This window comes from Chiloscyllium plagiosum, unplaced genomic scaffold (genome assembly GCF_037043375.1).
Source record: "Chiloscyllium plagiosum isolate Xiang-an unplaced genomic scaffold, Cpla_swu_hap1 HiC_scaffold_1, whole genome shotgun sequence".
Taxonomy (NCBI): Eukaryota; Metazoa; Chordata; class Chondrichthyes; order Orectolobiformes; family Hemiscylliidae; genus Chiloscyllium; species Chiloscyllium plagiosum.
In genome coordinates this window covers 26,545,512-26,563,567 of record NW_028270139.1, presented here as the reverse complement: position 1 = coordinate 26,563,567, position 18,056 = coordinate 26,545,512, and the positions used below count along the sequence as shown (strand labels likewise).

The 18,056-nt window shown below is 40.8% G+C and overlaps 1 protein-coding gene across 31 annotated transcripts in view; it reads right to left on the bottom strand.

The window, feature by feature from the left end:
- ank2b (ankyrin 2b, neuronal) overlaps positions 1 to 18,056 on the bottom strand; it is an 877,032-nt gene that overhangs the window by 408,441 nt on the left and 450,535 nt on the right. For 2 of the 31 annotated variants that reach the window (XM_087982920.1, XM_043697240.2), the window contains exon 1: positions 1,599 to 1,984. The exons of 28 other annotated variants lie outside the window; for them this stretch is intronic. In XM_087982920.1, the coding sequence (XP_087839046.1) occupies positions 1,599 to 1,727 (129 nt within the window). In that variant the 5' untranslated portion in view covers positions 1,728 to 1,984. Of the gene's footprint in view, positions 1 to 1,598; positions 1,985 to 18,056 lie in introns of those variants that run through there. One more of the 31 variants, XM_087983659.1, reaches the window with a different exon arrangement.

The following is an 18,056-nucleotide window of genomic DNA, read 5'->3' as shown; positions in this document are numbered from 1 at the left end:
TCTGATGGGCAAAAGAGCCACCCAGAGGCCTGAGCTAAAACTTGAAGGGATAGTCTAAACAAGTGCTGCACCAAGTTCCTCTCTGGTTTTATGAATCGAAACTGGAGAGGTTTATACCTACTAGAATTAATGTCGATTGACATTGTAACTTTTCTCTAAGGCCTATTGTGACAAAGTATCCCGACCTCCCCCAAATCCAAAAGAAAACTCTTTCTGATGTCAGGTCGTTTGACCTTTGCTTGGAATAGAATGCAGAACTCACCTTAATTCTAGAGGATCCTCCAGCAATCTTTAGTATAGAATTTTTTACAGTTTTAGACAACGTCTCCTTTAGAATTACTTCCCTTACTGGTAGGCACTGATTGCTTTTCATACAGTGGCGCTATTTGGCAACAAACACAAGTACTGGAAGGACCAATAGATGCACCAAACTCACGTTCAGCTTCTTGTACAATCTAATATACAAAAATAAATTTATAACCTGTTGATTGGACTGAATCAGTCAATATTTTGCAAATTAAACAAAACATTATTCTGAGCGCAGAGAATGTAATGCTTAACCAGGCATCATTTTGAATTCATTATAAAAATAAATTCAAATAACTTTTTAATTTAAAAAAAAACTTTGGCATTACCCAATGTGACATGTAAAGTATCGAGAACCTTCTTAATCAGCTCTACATTAAAATGCATTTACTTTAGTTTAAAAATGACTATCAATAAACATTCACTTTGATTGAAAGAGGTACTGCAGAAAATCCAAGCAACTCCAAGCAGCCTGCTTTTGCCTGTTTATAACATTGCCCAAAATCCATGACATTTTTCACAGCAACCAAATTAACATAATCCTAAATCCTGCTGTCTTTGAATATTAGAAAAATAAACCATTCAAGATTTCCAATTACAGCAAAGCCCAATAGGTATTCCTAAAACAGTGTTTGATCCCTACTGCAGAAAAGCCTTCGCACTGCCTTATGAAACTGCAGCACCTCAGACACTTCTGGATGGTTCAGTACAGCTCTGCTTAAATGATGCCAGTGGCTGGAATCAACAACAACAAATCCACTTGTTAAGAGATGTAATTAGTTTAGACATCACCAAACAAATGGTTAAAATAATCCATTTTTTTAAACGTCTGCTACCACATTGTGCAAACTGCAATGTATAGAGGCAATCTCTCAGCATAGCACCAGCAGCTGGACAGTTTATTGCAGGTTCTGTTTGCTGCAAAAAGGCATTGCTAGGTCCTATCTCTGTATATGCTGGTGATGGAGGAATCACACACACATACACATTTTCAAATGCAGAAATAAGCACGCATCACAAGCACATATGAAAACAAATCACTGCTGCAGTCTGCATCACATCAACAGTAAAGGGAGGGTTTTTAATCGAGTTAATTAAATCTGGTTGTGTATCCTACAGTAGAAAGCCTATTGATAGATCCTTGATTGAGAACAGGTTTATAAATTTAGTGGTATTCTGACAGGGCTGGCAAGGTACCACAATGCAGCGAATCTATAATCATTGCTAAGTAGAGTCACGTATAGCAAGTGTCTTAAAACAGTAGTACTATATTTTTTGGTAAGGTGGCATACCTTACGTTTACGGCTTAACCGTTCACTGCTTCTCCTCGATTGCCTCTTCCTCTCTTTTTCTTTTTCCTTCTCTTTCTCTTCGTGATCAAGGTCCCGGGCTTTTTTAAGGTGAGCTGCAGCGTGAGCCATACCAGAAGGGAAATGCCAAAACCCCGTTTAAGAATTCAAGTCCCCCTCAACCACAAATTTGAATGACTTGTTACCAAGGACAGTGCAAAGAGGAAGGAATCAAGAACAGCAATCCACCTGGAAAGGTCACCTCTCCAAAAAAAATCTTGCCGTGCCCGTAATTCAAAATGCAATTCAGTTCCACAGCCACATCTTCCCTAAGAATGTGAAGCAAGTTTGAGACCTGCTCTCTTCTGAGCTGCAATAGGTAAAAAGCAAACAGACTACGAACATATCATTGAGCACATAATGTTAGAGCAGGGCCTTCTGGGACCCTGGGACTGGCTCTGTCCCCCGACTAAAGCAGGCAGGACCCATATTAATGGAAATGAGGGGGGAAGATGGGGAAAATCCTTCCAGCTTAAGCTACACCTCACGACGTGCTGAGAAATGGTGCAGTCTGCTTTAATGACTGGTGCAGCTACTGCTGCTGCCTGTGCTGAAGCATTGGATATTTATCTTCCTATTTAAAGCTGGTATGTTCATCAAAATGGGTTTCTGCAATTTTGTCAGCAACTATATTTTATATGTATTAGTTTAATAGGAGAGGATTTTAGTAATATTATTGCTTCTGACATTTTATCTTTATACTCTGCATATGATTTTTATGTTCAAAATCGAAGATAAGCATTTAACTAAAGATGACTTCGGAATCTTCTTGAATAATAAAGCACTTTGCTCAAGCCTCCAGTTGCCAGAATAGCCACCTAAGTAATTATGGATGTCACCATTCCAGTTATTTCTTTCCACTATCAAACAATTACTTAAAGTTCATCGAAGACAAGTGTTTAACTGGAAGGTATGTAAACATTTACAGACACAAAATTCAGTCAAGCTTTGTTCAATAAAGCCAGCAACCACAGGCCATCAATAATAGTCTTTATGTCAGGAGGAAACAGATCTCCAAATTATCAGTGTAAGAGCTCACCACAAGCATTTGAATGCTAAACATTGTGGCATGCCAATGAAAACCCACAAGGTTGGTTAAACAACTCAGATTTTTCACATTACGTTGAATTTTATCTTTAAAATATGTAATTAAAATAGTAATCTTTAACTTCTTGCAGATTTTTTTTTAAATGGCAGTTAAATACTCTTCAGGCTTAACAAACACCCTTTTCAGCAAATCACCGTCTTTTGCTGAACATCTGAGTCCACTTCACCATTTATTTGTGGATTGACTTCTTAAATTCCTCCTTTCCTGACCTCTCTCTTCCCCACAAACTGCAGCTGATTCAAAATTCAGTGACAATCTTGTCTCCTGTGATTCTCAAAGAGGGTCTGCAAAACAGGCGTGGTCCAAAACAGACAACACTGATAGGCAAAGCTGCAACTAAGGTCACATGAGAAAACAAGGCCTTCGACCCTGCCACTCACAGAACGACATAACCAGTTTGGCCCCCAGTTGCACATCACAAATCATCATGAAAACACACAACCACCTTGGGTAATAAGCAAGGTTTATACTCCAGTTGACTTTGTTTGATGAATACTGATGTTAGTTTCTCAAAAGATTGTAATGATTTTGTAACAAATAGTAAACCATTTAAAGTAAATGTACCCACCTGTAGTAATCACATTTCTAATAGGAGTATCAAATAGTTCTGTTTCTGCCACATTTATTTTAAAAACACGCAAATAAAATTTATTACTTTGAATAGTGAAAAGCAACAAAGTAGTTGTTAATTAGTTTGGAGAAGTTCTTTCATAGTAGCAGCTGAATGTGGGATCAGTGGGTGATCTATGTGATCTACTATCTGCCTACATGAACTCGATGAATCACTGCTATTGTTAATTAGATCACATTCTTTTCTTTTGCCAATACTTGCTATGTTTCATCACCTAATGTTGATTGATAATAAGTGCACTTGCAAGACACCATTTTAAGCTATCTAGTCTTTTGTATTTTTGTTTCCTTGATTCTTATGGTCACTAGTTTGGTACAATTCACTGTCACCAATTTGGCACAATTTACAAAAAAAAATTAAAAGGGAGGCATAAGGCCAAGTGAAGATCTGGCCAAGTGAAGATCTCCAAGTCACCCCTTTTAGGGAAGTCCCAACATAAACCTTCCAATGCCAGTTCAATGAAGGCACAAAGTGTTAACTCTCCAGATCCACGGATGCTGCCTGACAGCTGCGTTTTTCCAGCACCACAGGTCTTGACACTAACTCACCAGTAACAACAGGATGAAGCAGAATGGACATTAATTATCCCCTTAAGAAACTCAAATGGCTGGGTGGGAAGGTAGTCGATGAATTTTCCATCACGAAGTGAACGGAGCTGATGTTGGGAGGGTATAGAAGACTCCAACCAACACCCTCCCACCTCATTCATTGCCACCTGTCATTAATTTAATCCTTAAATTCCAGCCCAAAACTTTTCGATTCTAACTCTGGATCAGTTGTTGGCAGGTAAATTTGAGGTCAACCCAAAATTCGCCCCCTGCAGCAAAAATCCTCGCTGCAGCAGTATGACTTCTAGGCCACACAGCCAAGTTCCTGCCCATTCAGGCCAGTAAATGGTTACGATTGAGTTCAAACTCTCACAACCTGGAAGTCACCATCCTCAGCAGTTACTTCTCTCAGATCAAAATCCACAGCCTTTTGAACTGCTGCTTTTTACTACTTAACTCTTGACTTTATCACATCTCCAAAATGAATGAAAATGCTGCAGAAACTCAGTAGGTCTGACAGCTTCTTTAGAGAAAGAAAGAGTTAACATTGAGTCCAGTCTGACTCTTCTTCAGACTCTTACTAGAGTTCTGAAGAAGAGTCATTCTCGACTGGAAACATTAACTGTTTCTCTCTCCACAGATGTCACCAGATCAGAGTTTTCCCAGCATTCAGGATTTGTTTTAGGATGTGCAGTATTTTGCATTCTTCCCCAAAATGAATGATCTGTCTATGCAGGATGGTATACAGTAGACACACATCATCAATTTCCTTCCCATTAAAATACTGCACTGGATTTTACATGCTGTGAGTTAGATTCTCATGATATCAGTGTAAACTTTGGGGTTGCTTCCAGTCCCTCTTAGCCAATTCATCCCACTTTAATTTTCAGGTAATGCTCTTTTAAATAGTTTGGGGAGAGACATCCATACATTCTGCCTCATAAAACTGTGGCCAATCAGTAGCCAACAGCTCCGCACACTGACAGCGCCAGTCAGTGCAATGGCCAATGCCAGTACTGCAAGTAGGGGAGGAGGTGGTGTTCAGCAATAGACATAGTGGTAAGTGATGAATTCAGAGGTCTGATTACACATTGGGTAGAATTGCTTACCCATTTATGTTAATGGTCTGGCTGATAATAGGTGATTAATTATCCACTGCCAGCCAGACCTATCTTTGCTGGTCACACTTCTCAGGAGGCTACAGGTGGGCATTTCACCAAACAGAAATTCACAGGCATTACGTCTGCTCCTTTCTCATGAGCATAGGCAACAACAAAGCTCCCCATTATCAGTGTTAACCCAACAGGTTGATTTCTTATCATATTGAAATAATTTTCTTGTATCTGTTACTTTTACAATTTATTTCTCACTTTATATTTTGAGTCCCTGTGTTTTTTTAGGAGCAACTATTGTGGCATATAATTGAAAACCAGCACTGTGCAAGCAAGATGTTGGAAAGGGCAATTCTTCTGCTGGAATCACATCTCAGTAACACAAATCTGTCAGAGAGGGACTGCTACTTTTCAGATGCTCAGAGTCTTGAAAACTTCTATCCAATTCGTCGGTTAGTGACTGCACCACTTAAGCAAAATGGTACTCATTTCAACATTGGTCAATGATGGCGTTATAATCTCTTGACTTATGTTCAACAGCTTTATCCAAATCACCTGATTTTGTTGAATGTTACACTGCATTCGTTGAGCATACAAAGTTTTCAATTATTATTTAAACATAATTTATGTAATGCATATCAGTCATAGGCTTCTTGGCACAGGATGCCTGGGATAAGTCCCACCTGCTCCAGACTCAAATCATAACATGCCCAACAGATTGATTAAAAGGTATCCATCATGGACATCATGATAATTTTGTCTTTCTAGGTGATTTGTTTTATGCTTTAATGGGGTGTCAGCATCACTGGCAAGGGTCACATGTTACCCTTCACTAATTGCCCTTGAGATAGTGGTGGTCAGTTTCTTTCTCAAACCATTGCAACCCATCTGTTGTAGAGGCATTCACAGTGCTGTTCTGAAGGGAGTTCCACAATTTTAATTATTCAGTGGAAGTGAGGGAATGATAATATTGTTTCAAATCAGGATAGTCTGTGTCTTGGAGGTTTCCTTGGTGACTGCATGTACCTGCTCTGCCCTTATCCTTTCATGTGGTAGAGATTGTAGATTTGGAAGACACTGACAAAGATGCCGTGGTGAGTTGGTGCTGTGCATCTTGTATATTACCACCATTGTACATCAGTGCTGGAAGCAGTGCATGTTTGAGACACTCGGGGATAGGGTGATTGCCAAGTAGGTTGTTCTGTTCTGGATGGTATTAAAGGTTTTGAGCATTGCATTCATCCAGACAAGTGGGGAGATTTCCTTCACAATCCTGACTTGTGCCTTGTGGATGATGGACAAGCTTTAGGGAGTCAGGTAGTAAGTTGTTCACAACAGAATGCCAGCATCTGATCTGCTTTTGTAGCCATAGTATTTATTTTGCTGGGCGATTTCAATTTTTGGCTAATGGCAATCACCAGGATGTTGATAACGCAGGAAGTCAGCAATGGTCATGTTGGAGATGAACATTGACTGGCACTTATGAGTCGTAAATATCACTTGCTACTTGTCTGCCTAAACCTGAATATTATCTGGGTCTTGCTGTACAAGGACCGCTTCACTACCTGAGAAGTTACAGATGGTGCTGGACATTGTGCAACCAATTACAAATATTCCCATTTCTGCCCTTGTAAGGGAGGGAGGATCATTGATGAAATAATTGAATATAATTCAGCGTAAAAGTTCCCCCATGGAGCTCCTGTGGAAATATCCTGGGACTAAGGTGGTTGGCCTCAAATAACCATAACCTGTGTGCTAGGTATGAATCCAACCAGTGCAGGATTATCTGCAATTCCCATTTACTTAAGTTTCAAAAAGCTCCTTGATGCTATAGGGTGTCAAATATCATCTTGATATCAAGGGCAGTCACACTTGCCTCATTGCGGGAGTTCAACTTTTTTGTCCATGTTCGGACCAAGATAGCAATGCATCAACAGATAAGTGATCCTCACCATCATTGTTTACAACATCAGTCCATCACTTTGCTGATGTTTGAGAGGAGGCTGATGGAGTTGTAATTGGCCAGATTGGATCTGTCCTGCTTTTTCTATGCAGAACATATCTGTACAGTTTTCCACGTTGCTGGGGATGTGCCAGTAGTCTTGCCATTACACTGGAAAAGTTTGGCTAGAGATGCAACTAATTCTGGAGTACAAGTTTTCAGTACTATTTCTGGGAAGTGGTCAGATTTCATTCTTTTTGTAGTATCCAGTGGTTTCTTGCTATCGTGTGGAGTGAAACGAATTGTCTAAAGATTGGCACCTGTGATTTTAGGAAAGTCAGGAAAAGGTTGAAATGGATCACCTATTCAGTACTTCTGGTTGACGATAGTTGCAAATGCCTTGCATTTTGCACTTATGTGCTGGGCTCCCTATCATTGAGGATGGGGAAATTTCTGGAGCCTTAATTAGTTTAATTGTCCAGAAAAATTCAGGACTGAATGTGGCAGGGGCACACAGGCTTCATCATGCAAAAAACAGAAATTGCTAGAAAAGCTCAGCAGGTCTGGCAGCATGTCTTTGGTTGTGAGATTGCTCAATTCTTCAATGAACAAAACCAAACGATCTCACAATCGAAGGACATGGATGTTGCTGTTTGACATACAAGTAGTCCTAGTTTCAACAAGATAACACCTCATTTGTCGAGATGTCTGGTGCTGCTGCTAGCATAGCCTCCTGCATTTTTCATTGTTACCATGGTTGATAACTTGGCTTGATGGTAATGTTGAATAACCAACGTTAAAAGGCCAAGCGCTTTTACACTGTGGAGCAGTACATTACAAGGACTGTGGGGTAATCATTTCTGCATTTACTGTCATGGACAGATGCACGTGTGACAAGTAAATTAGAGAGAACAAGGTGTAATAAATTTTCCTACCATCTGCTACAACCCTGTTCTAGCTATTGTTTTTGGTGATGTACCTCTATCCAGAGTACCTCTGCTGCCCTTCCCAACTTCAATGCCTCCTCCAAACGCTGCTCAACAAAGAACAGTGCTAATTCATCAGCTGAAGGACAGCAGTATGTGGTAGTCAGTAGGAGGTTTCCTTGTCCATATTTGATTTGACACCATGGGACTTCACTGGTTTTAATATCAATGTTGATAACTCCAAGGGTAACTTCTTGCTGACTGTACACTACTGTGTCACCATCATCTCATCTATCCAGGGATTATGATGACCAGGATATTATCTAAAAGATTTGAACATGGCTGTTAGTTGGTGCTTCAGTTGTCTGTGGAACAACTCTTCCAATTTTGAAACAAAACCCCTCCAGATGATAGTTAGATGTGTCCATCATTTCCAGTGTCTAAATCAGCTCTCAAGTGATCTGTCGGTTTTATGCCATTTTCACATTTCTTCAGTGCTATCATAATCCTTTACCATGCTTATATTGAATTATATATCATTATTTTGATGAGATTCCAAATTTATCCCACTCATTTTATGAGCTCTGCAAACATCCTGGCTGTAATACTGATGACTTATGTATTGAAATGGCCACACCCCTAGGCAAGTCCAGAATCAACACTGGCATCCACCTAATGCTATGGAATTTTACCCAGGAATGTCTCAATCATAATGGCAAAAAAAAAGGCCATTCAGCCAATAGATCTATGCCAGCTCTCCCTAGAACAGGCAATTTGTTCCAATCTCCCACTTCATCTCATCACCTAATAATACTACTTTCCTCAAATGACCACTAGTCATTAATCACAAGTCACTGGCTTTCAAAATTGTGTGTACTGGACAGACTTGATAAGGAAAAGCTATTCCTGCTCATAAAAAGAAAAAGAATAAGAGGACATAGATTTAAAATGATGTGCAAATGAAATAAGGGTCAGGTGAGAAAATACTTTTTCACACAGCAAGCAGTTAGGATAGGGAATGCACTACCTAGAACTGTGATGGAGGCAGGATAAATTGAGGCATTCGAGAGGGCACTGGTTGAATATTTGGATAGAAGTGGTATGCAGAGATAAGGATGAAAGGTAAGGGCTTGGCAGTAGATAATAGAACCAGTGGAGGTACGATGGCCAAATGGCATCCTTCTGCACTGTAACAATTCTGTGAAGAATTCTTGTTGAAGCCCAAGATTTGTTAACTTCTCATTCAATATGCCCAGCCACCTTCACAGATCTAAGCGCATGAACTCCCAAGTACCTTGGTCCCTGCACACTCTTACAGCTATGCTTTGTTTTGTCTATACAGACTCTCCCTATCACTTCTGCTAAAATGCATCATCTTACACACAGTTGCTGTATTAAATTCCACCTGCCACTTGTCTCCCCATTCTGCCAGTCTCTCTACACCCTGACTACAAAGCGTGGCTGCACAGAGCCTATATTTTTTTCCACCAGCATTGGGACCATGTATGGTTTAAAGTGGCATCTGCTCTGCGCATGCACACCATTTGACGAGGACACACTGGTTCTGGGAGACTGTACCAGAAGTGTATACAGTGGAAAAAAAGTGGTTAACTGTGATATCTGCCAACATAATATGTTGATAAGACTATTTTCAAATGTCCATTTTCAAATTCAACATTCCAGCTCACACCTTCTCTTAAGCAGGTGCAGATGAATGTGCCTGGATGAATGTCCTACCAGTTTATTTAAGGTGTGCATCAACTACTTTGATGTTGATAAATTTGTTGATAAATTTCTACAGGCTGTACCTGAGTATATTGAATTGTTTGGTAGTTTGTAATATTGATGTTGCTGAAGTCTATTAATATGGACATTGACCTAACTTCAAGGATTTTTAAGCAAAACACTTGCAACTAAATATGGCTGCAATGGTTTGCATTCCTTTGGACCACTGCGTGATAGGAAGATTGAGTGGAGGCAACACAGAGGATGAGATGTTCAAAGGGGGAGTGTGCGTGTGTGTGTGTGTGTGGCGGGGGGGGGGGGGGGGGGGGGGAGGAGGGAAGAGTAGGATTGGCCACATTTGAGCGCTTGGCAAGCAATTCTCTAATCTCAACCTGAGCATGTACAGCATTTCTGGTCCACTAAGGAGGTGCTGACTAAATCTTGCTATCTCTCATCAGCAGATCTGAAACCTTAGAACAGGTTAAGAAAGGTACTACCAGTGGCTGAGAGGTCAATCTTTGCAATGGATTGGAGTAAGTGATTCCAATAGCAAATTGCAGTCAGCTGTCCATTGCTGGGTGACTGAGTTTTTATATGAATACTTTGGAATATATAGGCTTCTCTGTTTCCAGAGAGAATCAGGTAGTGTCCGTGTCTCCATGGCTTTGCCTGAAAAGCAGATTCTCCACTGGTATAGATTTCATTCACCACATACCACAGCTTTACATGCACCAAATTAAGAGATGGACTGCAACTACAAAGCGTTCTAGTACTTTGAAGTTGTTTTTATTCATTCATGGGATATGGGCATCATTGGCTGGGCCAGTATTAATTGCCCATCCTGAATTACCCTTGAGAAGGTGCGGTGTGAACATTACTTGCCATTTTTCAAGCCCAGATATTGTCCAAATCTTGCTACATTTGAGCATGGACTGCTTAAAAGATCTGAGGAGTGATGAATGCTGCTGAACATTGTATAATCATCGGTGAACATCTCCATATCTGATCTTATGAATGTGGGAAGATCATTGATGAGGCAGAATTGGGTCTAGACCACTATTCCGAGAAACTACTCGTGGCAGTTTGGGTGTCCCTGCCTCTGAGCCAGAAGATCTGGGCTCAAGTTTCATCTGCTCCAAAGTGTGTAACAGCACTTCTGCACAGGTTCATTAGAAAATTCTACTTTGAAAAACTCCTGCAGAGATGTCCTACAGCTGAGATGACTGATCTTCAACAATAATCACAATCCTTTGTGCCTGGTATGACTCCACCAGTGGAGGGTTTTCACACCCCTATCCCACACATTCTTTTCACACCAACTCCTGTTTTACAAGAGTCCCTTCAAGGCCACGTTTGACCACGTATGGCCTTGATATTAAGGGCAGTCATTCTTACCTCGCCTCCGGATTTCAGCTCTTCTAGCTAAGCTGGTATGTGACTGTATGCAGTTAAACGTAAAACGTAGCAATAGGAGTCGGCCATTCGGCCCTTCAAGCCAGCTCTGATATTCAATTGTACCAAAGCTGATTTTACATTCCTTACGCCGACTTTCCTATCTTTTCCGTTGATTCCCCTACTGATCAAGAATTTATCTATTGCAGCCTTAAAATATACATGAAGATTCTGGCCCCACAGCACACTGTGGCACTAAGTTTCAAAATCTCAACCCTCAGAGGAAATTCCTCCTCATCTGAGTCTTAAATTGGCACCGCTTCATTCTAAGATGATGCCCTCTGGTCCAAAACTCTCTCATATGCAGGAAAACATTCTCTCAGCACTTACACTGCCAAGCCCCTCAAGAAGTTTGTGTTTCAAAAAGATCACCTCTTATTCTTCTACATTTTAATGAGTGCAGTCCTAACCTGTTTAACCTTTGCTCAAAAGACAATCCTTCCATACCAGGGATCATCCTCATTATTTTATTGGAGACATTTCAAAGAAAATTCATATCTTTTCTTAAATAAAGGGATGAAAACTGCTCACACAATGCTCCAGATATGGTCTCACCAGCATCTCGCACAGTTGCAGTATGAGTTCCCTACTCTTATACTTCAACCCCCTTGAAATAAGGGCCAACGTTCCATTAGCCTTCCTGATTACCTGCTGCACCTTTCCCAGTAGCAGTCATGATAGGCTTACTCTACACCAGTCCACTGTATTGTTAGAATTTGGGACACTTTGAGTGAGCTGAAGGTGGTTGCTGGACAACAAGGCTATCCACTGTCTATCTGGTTTGATTTTCATGCACAACCTGGGCCGAAAATACACAAAAGAAGAGCCATACTGCACACACAATGGCATCAAGCAATTCTTTCCGGTTCCTCAGCAAGACACTTGTTGCTGGGACTGCATTGGACCAATTATGAAGTACTCTCTGAAGTAGGCGCTATGTTGCATTATGATGTGCTGCATTCTGCTCAACTTCTCAATCTTGAAAGCGCAGCCCTTCCCACCAGATATTGGAGAAGTAGGAGGCAGCACCTGACAGAAACTCATATCTAGGTGCGCTGTTTATGATTGGCTCATCAGATATTAGAGCCAGTGAATGCTTCTCCAACTCCTCATTCAACAACAACTCCACTCCTCACTTTCTCCCCATTACCGATCATCACAGTGTCCTCCTGGTCAAAATGATGAAATAAAAACCGCCACAACAATTTTATCAAACAAAACATCAACTATTCCAACTCATCATCTTTGTGTATTCCCTTAGTGCCAGTCTCTGTGTACCATTGCCTGGCTTAGAGTTCCTCTGCAGTACTACCCGTGGCTGTGACATGGCTGGTGGAAGGTTACTGACCTCTAATATGGGAGACTGCAAAGGCCCCCATCATCTTATGGGAAGGAACAGTCTAAACTGGGTGCTACTGACAGATAGGAAACAAAACTCTGTCATCCTGACAGCACCACTGCCATTTACCAGGGAAGGGCCTCAGAGTTCCTGGTAATCTCTTGGAACACGGAGTGCTGTGGGGGGAGTAATGTAAAATCCTACCAGTCCACTTTCAGATTGACATTGGCAGCCGTGATGGCAGCAGTCTTAACATGCATGCACAACCTCCATGACTTCAGTCTGAGTTTCCACTGTAGCACTCAGACGATAACTTAAATTGCAGCACAAACACCAGTCATTAGATTCAATGCATGCTTGGAATGATGTGGGCCAATTTTTGTGAAAAGAACTCTACAAGGTCAGTGCCAGACCCTTCTATGCTTTTTGAACATAACTGCAGACTTTCTGGCAGCTTGTCCATCCAATCCACAGACCCAGGTAATGTATGGGACATGGGGTCTAGGTTTGAATCCTGACATGGCATGTGTAGAACAAGAACTCAATTAAAAAAAAAAGACTCTAATGATGACCAAGAAGTCATTGTTAATTGTTGAAAAGACCATCTGATTTGCTAAGATCCTTTAAGGAAGGTAACTGCCACCCTTAGTGAGTCTGGATATGACACTGGACCAACAACAAGGTGGCTGATCCTTAACTGCTCTCTGGGCAGTTAGGTATACACTATAAATTCTGGCCTTGCCTGTGACACCCTTACACTATAAATGATTTTTTATTAAGATTGGTTGTGGGTAGCATTCATTGCCTCTTTTCCATGGCTAAATTTGTATTCAGCTATCCTTGGAGAAGTAGGAGGTGTCCACCACCACCCTCAAAGCTTTGAGAGAGAGGTGGAAGCCACAAGGACAGAAGTGCATTCTCACCCCCTTCAACGTTATTTTGATTTAGTTCCTTCCATTGTCTCGCCACCATTTTTGCTTTTTCTTTGTTATTGATACACTGCCTCTGAAGAGCAGTGTTGGATTTTTGTTTAATTAACTGGTGGAGTGATTAGTTAGTTTATAATTTTTTTTAAAAAAAAGAGCTGTCTTTATTATTTCCTCACCATGGTTCATCTGTGCTTGGAGAGGAAGTATACGGTGTCCACCAACATCCTTGAAACTCTGGGTTGGTTAGCTTAGTTGGCTGGACAGCTAGTTGGAAGGCAGAGTGATGGCAGCAGCATGGGTTCAATTCCCACACCAGCTGAGATAACCGTTCAAGACATTTCTTCTCAACTTCACCACTCACCTGAGGCATGGTGACCTTCAGGCCAGCAGTCAGCGCTCTCTCTCTCTGATGACAGCGCTGGGTTCTATTATTTTCTCCAGTATTGACATTTTGATTTAGTTCTCCCTCCCTTGCCTTCCCTCTTTTGTTTTGATTTTTTGATCCTATAAATACTACCCCTGGTGGACAGCCTCTGATACTCAATGATTGATACTTATGATAATTTGGTGATTGTGTGCTTCCCCAATGGGAAGTTGACTTCAAAATAGGGAAAAGCTTCAGATGAAAAGCTAGAAACTGGTGTTTGTATTAAACTAAACATTTATGTGAAACCCTTGTAGATCTATGAACTTTTTAAAATGTCTAATAAACACATGGATAACAGTCTGTGACCAAAAATCACAGATTATAAGCATAAAAAAAGTTAATGAGTTGTAGAGTACCTGAGGCTATACCTAACGATCGAAGTGGCAACTTGCTGAATCAATTACTTATAATGATTGTAAAATAAGGCAAAGAGCAAAAAAAGGTGGATTTGCTTCAATTTGATTTAAAATGCTTTGAAGGACAGTGTATACTTGTGACTCAGCAGACCATAGTATTTAAAATGAATTAACGGATGAGTATAAAAGTGGATAAATTCCCAGCACCTCATCAGGTGCACCCTAGAACTCTGTGGGAAGCTAGAGAAGTGATTGCTGTGTCTCTTGCTGAGATATATGTATCATCAATAGTCACAGGTGAGGTGCCGGAAGACTGGAGGTTGGCTAATGTGGTGCCACTGTTTAAGAAAGTTGGTAAGGACAAGCCAGGGAACTATAGACCAGTGAGCCTGATGTCAGTGGTGGGCAAGTTGTTAGATGGAATCCTGAGGGACAGGATGTACATGTATTTGGAAAGGCAAGGACTGATTAGGGATAGTCAACATGTGAATTCTGAAGTTACTTAAGTAGCCACTAAATGCATGACATGAAACATGTGTAAAAAGTCTGTAGCTGAAATTAAACTGTAAGAGAGCCAGCTACTAATCAAACAAAACCAAAGCAGCATTAAAACTGTAGTCTGCAACCTTGAAGTCCTGGCTGTCAGAATTACTGCGAAATGAAATGTAATAACAGAGAGAATTAAATTTTTTCTGCTCTCAATGACAAAACTATGAACTAGATACAGAATAAAACATTTGAACAAATAAGAGTAGTAACTCCACTATCAATGCTGTGAAGAGAGTGCTAAAAAGCTGTACTGCACCCTAGATCTCACCGAAAAGCAGAAAAGTCAGCCAGGAAAATTTTGAAGGTCTTAATGTGACAATTGAACTCTATGCAATGTTACTTATGAATGAAATATGTTCAACATCAGAGTTCAGGAAAGAGGGAAAATATTGTTCAGTATGTGATGACATTGACATATTTAGCTGAATCTTGGAAGTTTGGACAACTTGAAGATGATCTCAGAGATAGTATTGTCTTAGGCATAACAAGTCCCATGTGGGATCTGCATTAATCATAGAATCCCTACAGTATGGGAATAGGCTCTTCAGCCTAACAAGTCCACACTGACCCTCCAAAGAGGGACCCTAAACTACCAGGAACATGCATACTTTAATCTTCATGACCTTATTTTTTCATATTTTGTTGCGCAATCTGTTTTTGTTCTTTTTAATATACCTACACTATTCACCACTTACTTAGCTAATACAAGTCAAATACTTGCTGGCCTCCATTAACTTGCACTTCTAATTACCCCACTGGTCCAGTTGCAAGAAACTCAAAGTGTTTTCCACCCAAAAGCACAGCTTTAGTGGGAACCTCATCCTAGAATTCCAGAAACAAACATGTACTCTGCTGTACTTTTGGACACAGCATTTTAGTAATGCAACATATTGCATCATAGACTCTACTGGGAGGCTGCATTTTTTCCAACAGAATGCTTTGACTGATAATCTTCACTGTCAGACAGTCCACAACAGAAAGCATAAAGGCAAAAGGTATATTCAGTGGGACTCATCAGACCATAGTATTTAAAATGAATTAAGGGATGAGTATAATGTATAAAAGTGGATAAATTCCCAGGACCTGATCAGGTGTACCCTAGAATTCAGTGGAAACATAGAGAAGTGATTGCTGGGCCTCTTGCTGAGATATTTGCATCATTGATAGTCACAGGTGAGGTGCCGGAAGACTGGAGGTTGGCAAACGTGGTGCCACTGTTTAAGAAAGGTGGTAAGGACAAGCCAGGGAACTATAGACCAGTGAGCCTGACGTCAGTGGTGGGCAAGTTGTTAGATGGAATCCTGAGAGACAGATGTACATGTATTTGGAAAGGCAAGGACTGATTAGGGATAGTCAACGTGGCTTTGTGCGTGGGAAATCATGTCTCATAAACTTGATTGAGCATTTTGAAGAAGTAACAAAGAGCACTGATGAGGGCACGGCAGTAGACATGATCTATATGGACTTCAGTAAGGTGTTCGACAAGATTCCCCATGGGTGACTGGTTGGCAAGGTTAGATCTCATGAAATACAGGGAGAACTAGCCATTTGGATACAGAACTGGCTCAAATGTAGAAGACAAAGGGTGGTGGTGGAGGCCTGTGACCAGTGGAGTGCCACAAGAATTGGTGCTGGGTCTACTTCTTTTCGTCATTTACATAAATGATTTTGATGTGAGCAAAAGAGAAATAGTTAGTACATTTGTAGATGAAACCAAAATTGAAGGTATAGTGGACAGCAAAAAAGGTTACCTCAAATTACAACGGGATCTTGGTCAGATGGGTCAATGAGCTGAGAAGTGACAGATGGAGTTTAATTCAGATAAATGCGAGGTGCTGCATTTGGGAAAGCAAATCTTAACAGGACTTATACACTTAATGGTAAGTCCTAGGGAGTGTTGCTGAACAAAGAGACCTTGGAGTGCAGGTTCATAGCTCCTTGAAAGTGGAGTTGCAGCTAGATAGGATAATGAAGGAGGCATTTGGTATGCTTTCTTTTATTGGTCAGTGTATTGAGTACAGGAGTTGGGAGGTCATGTTGCGGCTGTTCAGGTCATTGGTTAGACCATTCTTGTAATATTGCATGCAATTCTGGTCTCCTTTCTATCGGAAAGATGTTGTGAAACTTGAAAGGGCTTAGAAAAGATTTACAAAGATGTTACGAGGGTTGGAGGATTTGAGCTTTGGGAGAGGTTGAATAGGCTAGGGCTGTTTACCCTGGAGCATCGGAGGCTGAGGGGTGACCTTATAAAGGTTTATAAAATCATGAGGGGCATGGATAGGGTTAATAGACAAGGTCTTTTCCCTGGGGTAGGGTAGTCCAGAACGAGAGGGCATAGGTTTAGGGTGAGAGGGGAAAGACATAAAAGAGACCTAAGGGGCAACTTTTTCACACAGAGGGAGGCACATGTGTGGAATGAGCTGCCAGAGGAATTAGTGGAGGCTAGAACAATTGCAACATTTGAAAGGCTTCTGGATGGGTATATGAATAGGAAGGGTTTGGAGGGATATGGGCCAGGTGCTGGCAGGTGGGACTAGATTGGGATGGGATATGGACAAGTCGGCATGGACAAGTTGAACCGAAGTGTCTGTTTCTGTGCTGTACCTTTCTATGACTGTATAAGTATTTGTCCTACTGGAATTGCTTTGTGAAGAATGAAACAATTTATTTCAAAGTATACCACAGCACTCCCACTGCCCCCTACCTACCTACCCCCTTAGCCCTTAGTTTCACAACACCACTGACATGTATAGAAACTGGGCGATGGGCATGCATGTGGTAAAAAAAAAATTACCAGGGCTTTTCACAAAAGAAGCAACAATCCACCTCAAAATGGTCAAATGGAATTTTAAATAAACTCTTGCCCAGTTACCAGTTGGCAGTGATGCAGCCTTTCATTCTGTCACCTCAAACGGAGGAATGTAACTGAATAGATTCAGCATGCGTAATTGTGTGATCAATTTTTTTTTTAAATCTAGTGGTTATTATTCAGAACATTAGTTGATCTAAGGTGAAAGGAATTCTGTGAAGAAATTAGAATGCTGTATTTGCACGCTGCAGAAATGTCCCCTGCTGTATTACACGGTAAATGTCTTTTACCATTCTGTTCATATGATCTCTTTTGGCATTGCTAAAGACTAAGCCTGAGGTCTTGAGCACATTTATAGTGTTTGAGTGGTCATCCTGGTCTCTTGTTACAAAACAACTGTGCAGGTACTCTCTCAGAAAATAACTTTTTAAACAAGTCCTTCAGTTGTGCTTTTTAAATATATGTTTTTGAAAAAAAAATACAGGTTGTCAGATTGGTGCACCTTTTTGGCTCCAGGTAAGCACCGGACAGAAAGGGAATGGAGTGAA